At 36.6% G+C, this 18,739-nt stretch overlaps 1 protein-coding gene across 1 annotated transcript in view; it reads right to left on the bottom strand.

Annotated features, from left to right (window-relative positions):
- Positions 1–18,739, bottom strand: part of LOC135229096 (probable ubiquitin carboxyl-terminal hydrolase FAF-X) — a 174,634-nt gene that overhangs the window by 72,881 nt on the left and 83,014 nt on the right. The window contains exons 18-22 of the mRNA XM_064278896.1: positions 16,592–16,687; positions 15,889–16,100; positions 14,713–14,953; positions 14,219–14,368; positions 13,481–13,601 (exon numbers count right to left, since the gene is read on the bottom strand). Of these exons, the coding sequence (XP_064134966.1) occupies positions 13,481–13,601; positions 14,219–14,368; positions 14,713–14,953; positions 15,889–16,100; positions 16,592–16,687 (820 nt within the window). The remainder of the gene's footprint in view (positions 1–13,480; positions 13,602–14,218; positions 14,369–14,712; positions 14,954–15,888; positions 16,101–16,591; positions 16,688–18,739) is intronic.

Below are 18,739 nucleotides of genomic sequence, written 5' to 3' on the forward strand. Positions count from 1 at the left end.
GCTCACCATTACTCAAGTATGTCTCTCCCCCACCAGCAGGCTCCTTCATCACCATTTTTTTGGTTTTCCTTTGTCTCTTATTGTTTCTTTTCTCTTTCCCACCTAGCCTCATTCACTGCCCACACTCCTTCTCAACAGGCTGTGCTGTGCCGCTCCATTAGAGAGCCATTAGTATATGGCCCCACTGGGTCTGCACCGCCCCGCCTTCCAAATCCTACCTTGTATTGTATTTACTTTTTTCCTTCATTTTTACTTTTTTTGCTTCTGTTTCTCCCTCTTCTTTGTCTCACCCACTTAGCTCCATACATCACACACCCTCCTTTCCCTCCTGTCTATCAGCATGATGTGCCAAGAGCTGTGGTCCTGAGCAGCACCACTGTGTACCTGGGAACCCACCTTACACTTTCTCCCCAGGGTCTGCCCTGTTACCCTAGTCTGTGTTGCAAATGACCAAACCCTCCCCTAACCTGCTGGATCTGCCCTGGAGTCTTGCGCATCTGGACAAAGTGATGAGAAGCATGATGCCCAAAGATAAGTAAACAACAAAGAATGCCCAGCCTACCTGCCCAGACATAACCAAATAAAACAAAAAAGCCAGGATGAAACAAAAAATCTATAATCAATAAACAAAGAAAATAACTACTGAATTCCTGAAGACAGCAGACAATATGAAATCATACAAAAAACAGGATAAGAAAGTGACCAAAATAAAACACCAGTGACCATCTGGTAGAAGGCACTGTAACTACCTGAAAGGGAACTCAAAACTCTAATATTCAGGACTCTACAAGACAATAGAAAAGGTTAAGGAAAAAAAAGGCAGAAAAAGTAAAACAGACAAAATCAGGAAAATATAGAACAAGCAATGAAAGAATTCAGGAAAATAACACAAGAACAAGAAATCATACAAAAGTAGCAATCAGAGATCTAAAAGATAAACAATAAGATTTTAGAAACAGCACAAGAAGATTTTAGGACTAAATATGAAACAATGGAAAATAGGAACAGTAAAATTGAACACAAATCCTTGCATTCTACTTTAAGGAAAAATCAGAAGACAGTGAAGAAAAATGAGGAAACGCTGAGAACGATACAGGAAAAAATCAAAAGCAAAACCTGGAGTTCTAGACAGGGGCAGAAAATGGAAAACAAAGAGAAGATAACTGAAGATTTACTGATAGAAAACTTCCCTAATATCATGAAAGATGAAAAGGTGACCATCCTTGGTCAATAAGCCCCATGTAGGATAGACCCCAAAAGAAAATCACCAAGACATGTCATAATCACACTCACTAAAACCGAAGACAGGGAAAGAATCCTGAGAACACCTCAAGAAAAATGAACAGTCACAAAGGGTGAAAAAAAAGACTGAGCTATGATTACTCAGCAGAAACCATGCAGGCAAGAGGGCAATGGGATGACATATACTGAAGCTTGAAAGAAAAAAAACCACCATATCCTGCAAAACCCTAGCTCAAATGTGAAATTAGGACATTTCAAGATAACCAGAAATTAAGAGAATATGTAAAAATCTAACCAAACTTACAAAAATCATTAAGAGCTCAGGCTGCGAACCAAAAGGTTGGCAGTTCCAATCCATATGGTCTCTGGCAACACTATCGGGCAGTTCTACTCTGTCCTTTTTGGTTGCTGTAAGTTTCAATTGACTCGGTGGCAACAGATTCAGTTAAGGAACCACAACATCAGGTAACAACCTGAATCTAGGACACAGGACAGCATTAGCTAAAACCCAACACAGGTAATAAACTCTCAAGGACAAGGCAAAAATAAAATGATTACAAAAGGGGGCCAGAGTGGTCAATATGTGAACAGCAACAATGTCACAACAATAAAAGAGAGAATAAATGGAGTAGGTGTAGAACTTTCAGGAGAGGGAGTCAAGGAATATCAAGTAATAAAATAATGGTTCAAATTTAGGAAGATAAGTGTAAATTTCAAGGTAACCACAAAGAAAGTTAATAAACCTACAAATCAAATAAAAAAGAAAAAGTTTCAGTGAACACAAAATCTACAAAAACAAAACAAAACAATCCACAAACAAAAGGAATTCAGCACAGGAAAGTAAGAGGAATAAAGACAAAGTCAGCACCACATAAACAAACAAAAATCAAAAAACAAAATGACAGTAGTAAACTCATATCTATCAATAATCACACTGAGACAGTGACAGAATGGATATAAAACAGTCAGTATGCTGTCAACAAGAAGCCCACCTTAGAAACAAAGACATAAATATATTAAAAATCAAAGGACGGAAAAAATATATCAAGCAAACAGCAACCAAAAAAGGGAAGGGGTGGCAATATTAATCTCATATAAAATAGACATTAAGTACTCCATCATGAAAGACAAGAAAGTAGATTATATAATGGTTAAAGGGTCAATACAACATGAAGACATAACCATAATAAATATGGTTATGTAGGCTATGTACCATAAATTTCTATGTACCCAATAACACGGCTCCAAAACACATAAATTCCAACAGTACTGAAAACAAAAATTGATAGTTCCACAATAATAGCAGGAGACTTCAACACATCACTCCTGGAAAAAGACAGGACATCTAGAAAGAAACTCAACAAAGATACAGAAGATCTAAAGGCCACAATCACCCAACCTGACTGTATACACATATACACAACACTCCAACAGCAACAAAGTTCACATTCTTTTACAATGCACATGGAATGTTCTTCAAATTACACCGTATCTTAGGCCACAAAGCAATCCTCAACAAAACCCAAAACAATGAGATAATACAAGCATCTTCTCTGATCACAATCCCATAAAAGTAAAAATTAACAGCACAAAGGGCAAGGAAAAACTCACATACATGGAAACTCAATAACACCTTGCTTAAAAGCCACTGGGCAACAGAAAAATCAAAGACGGAATTAGAAAAATCATTATGTTGGTTCTTTCAAAGGATCAACAAAATCCACAAACCACTGGCCAAATTATCAAAAGAAAAACAGGAGAGGAAACAAATAACCCAAATAAATGAAATGAAATGGAGGACATTTTAACAGACACTAAACTGAAATAAAAAAGATCATAACACAGTATTGTGAACAACTTACTCCAAAAAATTTGAAAACCAAAGGGAAATGGAAAAACTTCTAAAAACACACTCCTTCATAAACTAAGAAAAACTGGGGTCACAAAAGCCTGAACAGACCCCATAACACAGCAGAACTCAATTTCACGTAAGAAGACCAGACTTAATGATCTGAGACTGGAGGAACCCCTAAAGCCATGGCCCCCAGCCACTCTCTTCACACAGAACTAAAACCATTCTCGAAGTCCACTCTTCAAACAAAGATTAGAATGGACCATAGAACATACAGTAATACGAACAGTGTGCTTAGTTCAAACACACACACAAGACCAAAAGGGTAGCTCCTGAGGTTCACCCTTCAGTCAAACGCTAGACAGGCCCATAAAATAAACAAGACTAAAAGAACACCCTACCACAGGGTAAGGGTGATAGGACAAGAGGCAGCAGAAAAGCTGGTAAGGGGGAACCCAAGATCAAGAAGTGGAGTATGCTAACATGTCACGGGGTTGGCAACCAACGTCACAAAACAATGTATGCATTAATTGTTTAACGAGAAACTAATTTGCTCTGTAAACCTTCACCTAAAGCATGCATGCGCATGCATGCAAACACACGCACACGAAACCATAAAAATGGTGAAATTTTAAACTACCAATTGCCCTGCCATTCAGAGCATTACAACTGCTAAGATTTTTTTATTTCTCTATGTACTTTTTTTTTTTTGAAACCCCGGTGGTGTAGTGGTTAAGAGCTATGGCTGCTAACTAAAATGCTGGCAGTTCAGATCCAATAGTCACTCCTTGGAAACTATACAGGACAGTTCTACTCTGTCCTACAAGGTCACTATGAGTCGAAATCGACTCAACGATAACGGGTTTGGTTTTTTGTTACAGTCCTTTTTAAAGATTCTTTTTGGTTAAGTCAAGTTAAGCCATGCAGAAAGAAAAACACCAAAAAGCTCACTGCCACTGAGTCAATTCTGACTCACGGCAAGCCTACAGGACAGAGCAGAAGTGCCCCACAGAGTTTCCATGGAGCACCTGGTAGATCTGAACTGCCAACCTTTTGGTTAGCAGCAATAGCTCTTAACCATTATGCCACCAAGGTTTTCATCTATGGAACATATTAAAGTGCAAAAAACAATAAACAGTAAGCATTTAAGAGTTAATTGTAGAACTACAAATGCCTGCATTTTAATCACAGAATTACTAAGTATTGTGACCCGGGTTGAGTAAATCTCTCTATGCCTCCAATATTTTTCCTCTTTAAATTGGTGTAGAAACAGTAATTCCGTTATAGAAATTCTAGTGTGACTTAAGTACGCAAAATTCTTTAAAATATTAGATACTCAACAATCTGCAAAAAAAAAGTGCTCTTAACGCATTCTCTTTGATAAGAACAGTATATACATATTGAGCAGTGGATATTGTATAGTTCTATTCAAAATGGCCAATACCAGTCCATTTTAACTCACTAATGCCTAGGATATCGATGTTTATCTGTTCCATTTCATTTCTGACGATTTCCAATTTTCCTAGATTCGTAGTTTGTACATACCAGGTCCCGATTATTAATGGGTATTTGCAGGTATTTCTTCTCATTTTTAGTCATGCCACATCAGCAAATGAAGGTCCCCAAAGCTTTACTCCATCCACGTCATTAAGGTCGACTCTACTTTGAGGACGCAGCTCTTCCCCAGTCATCTTTTGAGTGCCTTCCAACCTGGGGGGCTCATTTCCAGCACTATATCAGACAGTGTTCCACTACTATTCATAAGGTTTTCACTGGCTAATGCTTTTCAGAAGTAGACTGCCGGGACCTTCTTCCTAGTCTTAGTCTGAAAGCTCAGCTGAAACCTGTCCTCATGGGTGACCCTGCTGGTATCTGAATACCAGTGGCTTAGCTTCCAGTGTCATAGCAATACACAGGACCCCACAGTATGACAAACTGACAATCACATGGTGTACCATGCCAAGAATGACAACTTGAAGAGGAATGGTGTTGCATTCATTGTCAAAAAGAACATTTCAAGATCTATCCTGAAGTACAATGCTGTCAGTGATAAAGTAATCACCATAAGCCTATGAGGAAGACCAGTTAATACCACCATTATTCAAATTTACACACCAACCATTAAGGCTAAAGATGAAGAAACAGAAGATTTTTATCAGCTTCTGAAGTCTGAAATTGATCGACTATGCAATCAGGATGCATTGGTAATTATTGTTGATGGGAATGCAAAAACTGGAAACAAAGAAGTATTGGTAGTTGGAAAATATGGGCTTGGTGATAAATAGTGCTGTAGATCTAATGACAGAAATTTGCAAGATCAAAAACTTCATCACTGTAAATACCCTTTTTTGCCAACGTAAATGGTGACTATACACACAGACCTCACCAGATGGAAAGAGATGATGGAATAGCTCAATATCATCAGTCATTACAAGGCTAGGGGCCGACTGTGGAATGGACCATCAGCTGGTCATATACAAGTTCAAAATGAAACTGAAGAAAATCAGAGCAAGTCCACGAGAGCCAAAATGTGACCTTGAGTATATCCCACTTGAATTTAAAAACCACTTCAAGAAAAGATTTGATGTACTGAACTCTAAGGACTGAAGGCCAGACAAACTGTGGAATGACATCAAGGACATCATACGTGACGAAAGCAAGAGGTCACTGAAAAGACAGGAAAGAAAGAAAAGACCAAAACTTGCTCTCGAACACTGAGCAGCTACAGCAAAAGAAGGAAATAATAAAAAGAACTGAAGATTTCAAAGGGCGTCTCGAGAAGACAAAGTATTATAATGACATGCGCAAAGAGCTGGAGATGGAAAACCAAAAGAGAAGAATTTACTCAGCATTTCTCAAGCTGAAAGAACTGAATAAAAAACTCAAGCCTTCAGTTGCAATAGTGAAGGATTCTATGGGAAAATATTAAACGACGCAAGAAGCATCAGAAGAAGATGGAAGAAATACACAGAGTCATTAAACAAAAAAGAATTAGTTGATGTTCAACCACTTCAAGAGGTAGCATATGATCACAGGAACCGATGCTACCAAAGGAAGAAGTCCAAGCTGCTCTGAAGGCATTGGTGAACAACACAGCTCCAGGAATCGATGGAATATCAACTGAGATGTTTCAACAAACGGATGCAGCACTGGAGGTGCTCACTCGTCTATGCCAAGAAATATGGAAGACAGCTTCCTGACCAACTGACTGGAAGAGATCCATATTTGTGCCTATTCCCAAGAAAGGTGATCCAACCGAATGGGAAACTATCTAACAATGTCATTAATATCACATGCAAGCAAAATTTTGCTGAAGATCATTCAAAAGTGCCTATAGCAGTATATCAACATGGAACTCCCAGAAATTCAGGCTGGATTCAGAAGAGTACATGGAACCAGGGATATCATTGCTGACGTCAGCTGGATCTGGCTGAAAGCAGAGAATAACAGAAGGATGTTTACCTCTGTTTTACTGACTATGCAAAGGCATTCGACTGTGTGGATCAGAACAAATTATGGATAACACTTTGGAGGATGGGAATTCCTACGACACCAGAAGCAAGAGCAACAAAAGACAATTACGTAAATTGAACTACTCCAAAATGAAAAGTTTTATGTATTAAAAGCCTTTAACAAAAAAATGATACAGAACAGAGGAAACAACATATCTACTAAGGGTTTAATATTCAGAATATATAAAGTACCAGTAAAACTCAACAACAAAAAAAACACAAACAATCCAATTACAAAGTGAGCAAAGCAACTGACTAGAAATCTCTCCAAAGATACTAAGCACATGATGCTGAAGGTAATTAGTCATTAAAGAAATGCAAATCAAAACCAACAGTATGGCTACTGTCATAAAAATGAAAACTACCAACTCTTGCAGGGATGTAGAGAGCCATTCTCCATTGCTGCTGGCAATGTAGAACAGTGAGTCACTGTGGAAAACAGTTTGGTGGTTCCTCAAAAGTGTAACACAGAATATCCATACCACCAAGCAATTCCACTCCAAGGTATATATCAAGGCACTTGAAAGTAAGGACTCAAGCATATTACTGTTCACTACAGCATCAGTCACAAGAGCTAAAACGTGGGAACAGCTCATGTGCCCATCAAGAGATGAATGATTAAATGTATTATACATATAACGGAATATTATTCAGCCATGAACAGAAATAAAATTTTGATATGTCCTCTGATATGAAGGCATCTTGAGAACACTACGTTAACTGAAAGAAGTAGATACAAAAGAATATTATATATCCCACTTACATGAAATGCAGAGTAGGCAAATGCACAGATGACAGTTTACCGGCAGTTACAAGAGTTTGGGTGGAAGAGCAAATGAGAGTTATTGCTTAAAAGGTACTAGGTTTCTATTTTGGTTGTTGTCAAACTTTTGCAAATGGCAAGTGGTGATGGTAGTACAACATGGTGAATATTATTAATACCACTAAACACTTAAAAGTGGTTAGGCTAGCAATCGGCCACCTAAGATGCATCAATTGGTCTCAACCCATCTGGAGCAAGAATGAAGAACACGAAAGACAGAAGGTAATTATGATCCCAAGAGACAGAAAGGGTCAGAAAAATCAGAGACTACATCATCCTGAGACCAGAAGAACTAGATGGTGCCCAGCTACAACTAATGACTGCCCTGACAGGGAACACAACAGAGAACCTCTGAGGGAGCAGGAGAGCAGTGGGATGCAGACCCCAAATTCTCGTAAGACCAGACTTAATGGTCTGACTGAGACTAGATGGACCCCAGAGGTCATGGTCCCCAGACCTTCTGTAAGCCCAAGACAGGAACCATTCCCAAAGCCAACTCTTCGGTCAGGAATTGGACTAGAATAAGAGATGGAAAATGATACTGCTGAAGAACAGGCTTTTTGGATCAAGTGGACACATGAGACTGTGTTCGCACCTCCTATCTGGAGGGGAAATGAGAGGGCAGAGGTGGCCAGATGGTGCCCGAATGGACCTGAGGAGAGAGAGGGGAGGGAAAGAGACTGTGGTCTCATTAGGGGGAGAGCTGTTGGGAGTACACAGCAAGGTGTGTATAAATTTTTGTATGAGAGACTGACTTGATTTGTAAACTTTCACTTAAAGTACAATAAAAATTAATAAAAGAGGTCAGAAGAGCAAACTTTGACTATATTAAAATTAAAATAGAACAAAATTTCCACCTAGGTTTCTATGCTCAAATTACCTCGGTGAGAAAGTTACATTTCTGACTATGTGGAACTTTTTTTGATAAGTTATTGGATGAAATGTGGGAAGATTTAGTAACAAGTGCCACAGAAAATCAAAGACCTGAAAAGGAGGAATTTTAAAATCTAGTATAAAAGGTGTGAATAACCTAATAGATTACAAGATTTTTCACTCAGAGTCTCAAAAATGTGAAAACTGAACAGAGATTTCACCAAAGATTGTGAAATGTATGGAGAAACTGGAACTGTCACCCACTGCTAGAAGGAATGTAAAATGATACAGCCACTGTGGAAAAAACTTGGTTAGCTCTTCAAAAAGCTAAACAAAGAACTACTGTATGATCCAACAATTCCACTAATAGGTACATAACAGAATTAAAAGTAGAAACACAAACAGGTTCTTGTATACCAATGCTCACTGCAGTGCTATTCACACAGTCAAAAGAAACACCGTAAAATGTCCATCAACAGATTAATGGATAAACAAACTTTCTACTTACGCACAACTACTACTCAGCCATAAAGAGAGACAAAGCCCTGATATAACTCAGATGAACCCTGAAAACACTGTATTAAGTGGATTAAGTCAGTCACAGAAAGACAAACACTGTATGATTCCAGTTACATAATATATCTAAAATAGCCAAGTGCACAGAGATCAAAATTTATCACTGGTTACCAGGAGTGAGCAGAAAGGAGCAGACAGGAAAAAAAAGCATAATGCTCAGGGGACACTGAGCTTCTGTTAATGATGTTGGACAAATTCAGGAATACTTTATGGTGATGGCTGAACAGCACAAATGCAGTTAATGTCACTGAATTGTGTGAGGATTGTAGAAAAGACATCTGTTCTGTAACACATACTTACCACAATTAAAAAGCAAAAAGATTGTGAGATGACTAGAAGAAGGATACGAGAGTATGTAAGAGGTAAATTTTCATCTACACAAAAGAAAATCAGTATACAAGTTGACAAAAAATTATAGTGTAAGCATACTATTCAAAGATACAATGGCCTATAGAAGAAAAAAAAGTAAAAGTTCAAAGTGGCTGTTTCTGAGAAATAAAAATAAAGAGAGTGAGGGTGGTTGAGGCAGATTTCCATTATAAACCTTCGAGAAGCATGACTTTTAAACCGTGTATAATCTGCTAAAACATTTTTAAAATTACTTAAAAAATATTTTAAAAATTATGTGCTGCTACAATTTTTTATTTTTTGACCAACAATGAAATTTTTTAGTAGCGATGGTATACCTGACACATGATGCAAATTACAAAATATACCACAAAGTATGTCTCATTTGGGAACAAATTTTGTTAATAGCAGTGGTCTTTTTTTTTAATCATTAAAAATACACACAGCATAATATACACCAGTTCAACAATGTTTACATGTACAATACAGTGACAACAGTTACATTTTCAAATTGCACAGCTACTCCCCTTGTCCTTTTCTGAGTTGTTGTTCCTGCATTGATGGAATCTCACTTCCTCCTAAGCTTCCTATCTAATCTTTCAAGCTGCTGTTGTCAATGTGATGCCATAGAAGTTATTTAAAAGAACAAAATGCTTATAGCAGACATTCTTTACAAGGTAAGTGAGACTGTTATTTGTTCAAGACAGTTTAGTGAGTATATCTGGTTTAAAGTTTCAGGTTTAAAGATTATCTCAGCAATAGTCTGGGGCTTCGTACAGTCTTAATAGCTCCTGAAGATCCAGATGCCGTAAGAATTTGAAATTCTGTTTTGCATTTCACCCCCATTTCATCAGCAACATTCTTTAGAATCTTATGTCAACATGTTCAATTATGGTAGCCAGGCATCATCCAGTCTGGTCAAATGGCAAAAGAAGCAGTTGTTTTTAGAGGAATCAACCATGCATTCCATTTCTTCCACCTATTCCTGAGGTTTCTTCCTCTGTTGATCCATGTGAATAGAGATCAACTGTTAACTGGTACGTTCCATGAGACCATGATCCTAAACACCCAAATTCAAGGAGGTATTCTGCTGTACATAAGCAACCCCAGGACCTACTCTTTTTGGGGTTAAAAAAACAAAAACAAAAACTATCTTATCCTATCCTTCTTACCCTATGCATCTCATCCTATCTGTCTGCCTATCTGTCTGCCCATCCGTCCATCCATCTACCTACCTGCCTACCTATCTGTCATCTCTCTGTCTACCTAGCAGAAGGCATCTGACAATTCAAACTTACTACAGGTGTACAATTTAGTGGCATCAAATGACACCTATCGGATGTGCATCTATTATCCTTAGTAAATGTAACTTTTCCATCACTGTGAAAGGAAAGTCAGTGCTCCACAAGCAATAATTTCTTCTGTCTCCCTCTCTCCCACCCCTGATAACCACTAATAAACTCCGGTCTCTATATGCCTCTTCTTATCTATTTGTCTATCTATCCATTTATCTATTGGTCCTTTTGTAAGTAATCTATTTCACTCAGCATAATGTTCTCAAGCTCCACTCATAGCAACGATGGTTTACCGTTAGAAAATCAATCAGTGTAATACACAACCTTAACAGAACAAAGGAACAGCACAGGATCATCTCTACTGATGCACAAAAGGCATTTGATGAATTCTAACATCCTTTCTTGATAATAAGACCCACGAAAAAAGACAGAAACAGAAGGGTAGGTCCTCCATATGATTAAGGGTGTTTATGAAAAACCAACAGCCAATTTTACCCTTAAATGAGAGCCCTCTCCCTTGAAATCAGAACAATGCAATTTAACAGAAGTCAGTTTTGATTAGTTTTTCCAAGATGTAAATAACACTGTCTCAAGGATAAGCCTGTGAACCCGGCCTTCTCCTCTGATCATCTAATCTTAGGCCTAGTAAGTCCTGCTCTCTTCCTGGACTCAGAAATTCACAGACTTAGAAATTATACTTAATGGATAAAAATTGAGGAAGAAGACAAGGGTATCACTCTCTCCACTCCTTTTCAATGCTGTATTAATAATCCTAGCCAGAGCAGCAAGAAATTAAAAGTATCCCAATCAGAAAAATGTTCTCTGTACTCTCAGGTGACATGACAATATATATAGAAAACCTCAATGAATCCAGAAGTAAGCTTCCACAGTTAATACAAGAATTTAGCAAAGTTACAGGGCACAAAGTCAACAAACAAATATCAGTCCAGTTTGTATACACCAGTTATGAGAAATCTGAAACAGAAATTAAGAAAATTCCACTTACAATTGCATCTAAGAGACTAAAATACCTAGGAATAAATATAACCAGGGATGTGAAAGATATGTACAATAAAAATTATAAAACACTATTCAAGATCTTAAAGAAGACTGAAATAAATGCCAAGATGTTAATACTACCCCAAATGATCTACAGATTCAACACAATTCCAATCAAAATTCCAACAGTGTTCTCTACATACAGAAAAAAAAAAATCGTCAACTTTGTATGGAATGGCAAGAGACCCCAACACAGCTAAAGCAATGGTGAAAAAGAACAAAGTAGGGGGACTCACAGTTCAATTTTCAAACACACCATATCCAGCTACAGTAATCAAAACAGCCCAGTACTGACGTAACAACAGACACACAGACCAATGAAACAGAACTAAGAGTCCAGAAATAAACAGACCCCTCTCTCTTCAACTGACTTTTGACAAGGATCAAAGTCCATTTGATGGAGGAAAGGAGTCTCTTCACAATAAATGGTTGGGAAACTGGATTTTTACATACAGAAAAATGAAAGAGAATCCATGTTGCATACCATACACAAAAACAAATTCAAAATGGAGTAAGGACCTAAATGTGGAAACTAAAACCCCAAAATTTTTAGAAGAAAATACAGGGGTGATGCTGTTAGGACTTTTTTATTTTTTTTATTGTACTTTAGATGAAGGTTTACAGAACAAACTAATTTCTCATTCAACAGCTGACACTGTTTCATGACATTGGTTAACCACCCTGCAACATGTCAACACTCTCCCTTTTCAACCTTGGCTTCTCTATTACCAGATTTCCTGTTCCATCCTGCCTTGTAGTCCTTGTCTCAGTGCTGGTATGCCCCTTTAGTCTTGTTTTGTTTTATGGGCTTGTCCAATCTTTGGCTAAAGGGTGAACCTAAGGAGTGACTTCATTACTGAACTGAAAGCATGTCCAGGGGCCACACTCGCAGGGTGTCTCCAGTCTCCATCAGGCCAGTAAGTCTGGTCTTTCTTTTTGAGTTGGAATTTTGTTCTACATTTTTCTCCAGTTCTGTCTGGACCCTCTATTGCAATCCCTGTCAGAGCAGTCACTGGTGGTAGCCAGGCAACATTTAGTTGTACTGGACTCAGCCGCTTGTTTCCGAAGGGGTGAGACCAGTGCATTATCTTAGATGGATGCTCACAGGCTTTTAAGACCCCACCACTACTCACCAAATCAAAATGTAGAACATATTCTTTATAAACTGTATTATGCCAATTGAGCTAAGTGTTCCCTAAGACCATGGTGTCAGGCCTAACTTTTAACAATGGGTTATTTAACTCAATAATGTAAGTACAAGAAGCAAAAGACAAAATTTAAAAATTAAATACATTTGTTTGTCAAAAGAGTTTACCAAAAAAGTAAAATAACGAAAAGCTAATGATTAGGAGAGAATATTTAGAAACCATATACCTGATAAGAATCTAATAACCAAAGTATATTTAAAAGTTCAACTGAAGAAACAAAAAAATCCTATAATCTAATCAAAATGGGCCAAGGATTTGAATAAACGTTTCACCAAAAATGATATTCAAATCTCCAATGAACACATGAAAAGATCGTCAATGTCATTAGCCATCAGAGAGATATAAATGACATTTATAAATTTATAAATGTCATTTTACTCCAATTAAGATGTCTAAAGGAAAAAAAAAGTAACAAATGTTCGTTTAAGAATGTGAGGAAATTGAATTTGTATCTGTTGGTGGCGGGAACGCAAAATCGCACAGCTGTTGTGGAAAACTGTGTGGGGTCCCTCAAAAAACTAAAAATGGAGCTACCTTATGACAGAGTAATTTCACTCCTAGAAATATACAGAAGGGTTTTGAAAGTAGTGATGTGAGCAGACATGTGTACACCAATATCCCCCCCTTTTTTCTTCACCATGTCCTTTGTCAACCTTCTTTTTTGTGGGGGTCTGAGGGGCCAATTGTCTTACCGGGTGGCATAAGTTTCATAAGTACTCTTGCGCCATCTCTAAGAGGTGGAATATTTAGGCTGCTACCTAAGTCTGCAACTTGCCAAAGGAAAGAGATGTATCTGGGATGCAGTGACATTATCTAGAATATAGAATACACAAAATATTTACATGTATATTATGCCAAAAAAGGGTTTTTCATCAAAATTAGTGTATTTATTGCCCCTGAAATGTTTGCTACCTCTCAATCACATCTCTGCATATACCTTTTTTTGCTACTTGAACTGCCTTCTCCATCTCTTCACTTTTAAAAATTCACAGGCTCTTTATAATGTATAATAGATTAATGAATCATCCATTAGGCTTTCCAGGCCTATGAATAATTTTTTTCTGACAGTCTTTCCAATATTTTGTAAATTGTGACTTTCATACAGCAAGCACTCAGAAACTACTTATATACAAAAGGTGCCTAACACCTTCAGGAGCAATTATTGCTGCTTAAATCCCAAATGCTATGTTTCAGGGACCCAAATCTGCCTGGCATTGAAATGACTGGTATTATTATCCCCATAAAAATTCTTCCAGAAGAAGGACAAAAGTTAAGGAAGGAAGGAGTTGTTTCTTTAAGACATTCTAAGATACTGGTTAGCTGTACAGTTATTTGAAATTTTGCCCCATCTATGGAACAGTAATCTTTTAAGAAAAAGAAATATTTTATAAACTTCTTTGTCATCTGCCTTACATATTGTAACTACTCACCACCCCTGGCAAACTACTCTCCACTTCTGGATTGGGACCATCACTGAAATGATTACAATGGTTTCCAGGAGATCCAGTTGAAGAATCAGAAGAGCTATCAGGGCTTGATGGCACATTGGAACTTATTTGTATAAGTTTGGCTGTAATTAGCTAAAAGTGACAGTATATATTAGTTGGTAAGAAAAAAGGCCAGAAAAAATACTCCTATGAAACACAAAATTAGTGATATACTAAACACTAAGAAATATTCCAGGCATTAATTTTAGAAATACAAGTTAAAAGTATTATCCAAGATAATTATTTAGTTTATTTCCTCCATTATACTACAGTGCCGATGACGTAGTCATTTTTTGGGTTTATAATCCAAACATGCAACACAGATCTTGCACATAATAGACAATTAACTGAATAAATGAAAAACATTTACATTTACTGAATAAATGAAAAAGTTTCAGGTATACACATTTTTGAGATCATTAATTATATATACTTACTGATTTATCTTTTAAGTTTAATTGTCCAATTAGCTTTCTGTCATCTTCAGAATCTATCAACTCACCACCCACAAAGAGTTCAACTTTTGTATGAGCTATATTGGCTTTCAAACGATTGAGAATACATCGTCGTACTGAACCAACTGTATCATTTGTATGAGACCATATATCTATATCATCAATCTGTCTGCCCTGGTTTGGAAATCGAACTATAAAAGAGAGGTGTTTACCACGAAATGCTCTGGAAGGAAAAATAAATAAGAAGAAAAAAGAACAATCACACGCAAAAGACTGCCAACAAAATAAAGCTGGGGATTTAATGTTATTTTTTTTTTTCCAATCTTAGAAACAACCAATTTATGCTTATTTTAAACTATAAACATAATTGATCTTGGAAACACAACATAATCACATTTCACTGTATTAATCTTGTCTCCAAGGTTGCAGAATATAAAGTCTCCAGTTAGGATAAATTGTAACAATGCTGAGTAATACGTCAGCTATTTTTAAGTTACAAAGACCCAATTGCCATGTTTTTAAATGTGGAAGGGGAGCTTCAGACTTAAAGTATCAGCAAAATTGCTAAAATGTGTATTTCTCCTGAAAGAATTCTTAAAATATAAAATTCACATCAAAATATTATTTACCTTGGTATATTCTCCATTCACAGGTAAGATACAAAATACAAATCACACTTAAGAAGCAACTTTACACATATTCATAGTGAACAAAGTGGTCACATTAAAAAAAACCTGATGGTGTTCATTCTATCAACTTGCCTGAACTAGAATGACACTTAAATTATTATTAAATAATCTAGTAGGTTACTTAATTTGATTCTGAATGTAATAATTTACATTATAGAAAGTGTAACTTACTACAAATTTAAAGAATAAAGTTATTTTATAATTTAACAGATTTTAGCAAAGACCACCTAAAAATATTCTTCGTTGTATTTGTGGAGAAAACAACTTTTAGTATTACTCTTCAACTTAACTTTGCTTTTACTTTTAACAGCATTTACGTATGACATCAAAATAGGAGGTCACTGACCTCGAGAAATTTAGTTTTTACTCACTCTTCGTTTAACCTATGTACCTTTAGTTTTCTAATTAACTAGGAAGGGAAATATCAAATAATTGTCAATTAACATTATTGTATCAATTTTTCACAAACCTTGACATAGGCAGAATCATTCTTTCCTCATGATAATCACTGTCACATTCATTTATGTATTCCCTTAAAACAGTTAATACTCTAACCATTCGAACAGCTTCCTGTCTTGCACAATTAATACTGTCTTTGTCACCATCCAAAACACACAATGTATCATAAGAGGCTTTCAAACGATCAAAGCAAGATTGAATGAAGTCTTCATGGATCATTACCTATAAATTATGGACCAAATAAAGACAGTTCAAGTTGTTTAGAAATTTAAAAATTAGCTATAACATATTCTAGTTAAAGGTAGCAAAATATCAATTACAGAGTAGCTCTGAAGAAACCACAATCATATTTAACCAGTAATAAAACATTTTATCAAAAATAAAACACAAATTTCCTAAAAAGTGACTGACACTATTAAATAACTAATAAAAACAATTATTGAAAAATAAAAATGGCTTTCTGGATTAAATTTTAGTGTCAAAACAAATTTGGTCGAACTTCTGGTCACTGCAACATTCAATAATAAATACTTAGGCTCAAAATAATCCCAATAATGTCAAGGTAATTATTTAAACAACATTCATTTTGTCAGTGAAAAATGTATATTAAATACTTAAATATTTTTGATAATTTAAAAATTAGTTAATTCAAAGTTAAACTAAAGATTCTACACTAGAATTCTAGTGAGGTTTTAAGGCATTTCAATACTCACCTGACTGACCTGTAATCTGGGGCCAAGATTTGTATATATCTCTTTAAGAAGATCTATAGCTCTGCTGGCAATGTCATCATTACTTTGAATCACAACCTAGTTCCAAAAAAGGTTAATGCATTAATACTTTTCAAGATATGTTTCAATTGGGCATTTAAATTCAAATCTTATCCTTAATTATTTTATTATTCAATAATTTAAGGCTAAAGTGACTTTTAATAGTCAAAGGAAATGAAATGAGAACAGACCAAAACAAAGACTGTTGTTGTTAGATGCCATCAAGTGAATTCTGACTCAGAGTGACCCTATTTGACTAAGAAGAACTGCCTCATGAGGTTTCCTATGCCAAAATCTTTGTAAGAACAGATTGCTAGGTGTTTTCTCCTTCAGAGCACCAGGAGGGTTCAAACTGCCAAGCTTTCGGTTAACAAGTGAGTCCCTAACCGCTGTGCCAAAAGGGCTCCTTAAACAAAAAATACTATATACAAAATGCAAACCATATGAAAAACTCAATTTACCCAAGAATGAAAGAAAATGCTCTGATCAGTGTTACAGAATTGTGCAATTTAATATACTACGTGTGTGAGGCTTTCAATGTGCACTGGAGGTAAATTTAAACAATTATATAAAATACCATTTAACAAAGAATTGCTCCCCCAATCTCTCTAATTTCTGCACGTTTACCAATTATCTAATTAAATTAGTGGTTTCTCAAACTAAGTTTGAAATACCTAGAACTTACAGGGTGTGTTTCGTACAAAACTTCTATAAGGCTTTGGGAAGGGAGAAGAGGAAAACAGGGTACACTAAACTGAAAAAGCAGGCATTCTTTTCTCACTTAAACTAGTTTTACATCACTTAGGGTATTACGGATATTTATTTACCAGGGTTTCTGCATTTGGTAGCCATGAAGCACTTCCTGGTAACACTTTCAGAAGAAAATTAAACCGATAATGCTTCATCACTCAAGAGATGTGAGATATGATGTGAGAGTGGATGCTACTGTCTATGAGTCAAAGCATATACTGTCAACTGGTAAACTTTTTTATTTGTAAATAAATTCACACTAATATAATAACAGAGAATACAGAACAGCACATACACAAGCCAGTAACACAGGCACTTATTATGACTACCAAAGCATACGTATTATAGGTTATATACGCACTGTACCATTACACAGCTGGCTTGTAATCGCTCTGTATACAAGAGACTTGATTCACATGTTGCATGTGGGAAGCTGTTGCATTTGCTACTTCCAGTTGTCTGAAGATTAGGATTTCTGAGCTCTATTATAGTCATATGGGACCCTGGACATACACGCAGTTGGATAGCACCCAAATGGATGCTATGCGGCTCACGACTATGTCTGCTAATTTAAAATACTGTCCTGATAGTTTTGAAACCCTGGTTGGAGGTCCTTCCGTTTCCCTTCTTGAACACCTGGTTAAGTCCACTCTCCCACCACTCCCCTTATCAGGTTCTCATACTCCTGGCCACTATGCACCATGCTAATCACTTTGGGGCCAGGTACCCAACAACTGGTCCCTATGTTGTCTAAGCCTGCAGAATTCTTTAAAAAGTCCAACTCCCAGTAGGCCTGTGCAACCTAATGAGGCCCACTGCTTGCCACAGATAAGCCGCCTCCTACATTTCCAGCTTGTCTCCAGGTCCCCAGGTGCAATCCCACATGTGACCGTGTGTTGACGGCCTTCTCTGTCTTCCCACCTCTGGGAACTGTGAGCATAATGAACCTCTTCCTGCCTTCCTTGATTGCTTCTTCCCGTACCTCACACCTGACTTACTATCTCATCCATCTGTTTAATCACATAACCATTACAAAAAATGAGAACTGACTATATTAACCTTACAGAAATGGAAAAGTTAGCTTTAAGTAAAACATAACATTTTACTCAAGTCTTTAGATATAAAACAAATTTAAACACTGTCAATAAATGTATCAATTCATAACTCTTCCTAACCACCAGTAGTCTTTGCTGTCTGTTCTATTTTGATGACAGTAATTAAAGAGCTCAAAATTCACAGTGAAAGTAAGAGAACAGAGATCTACATAAATTAGGGAGGACAAGTTTCACAATGGATGGTGAAAGGTGTGGGCAACCAACGATTAATGTACTTCTACACATC

This window comes from Loxodonta africana, chromosome Y (genome assembly GCF_030014295.1).
Source record: "Loxodonta africana isolate mLoxAfr1 chromosome Y, mLoxAfr1.hap2, whole genome shotgun sequence".
Taxonomy (NCBI): domain Eukaryota; kingdom Metazoa; phylum Chordata; class Mammalia; order Proboscidea; family Elephantidae; genus Loxodonta; species Loxodonta africana.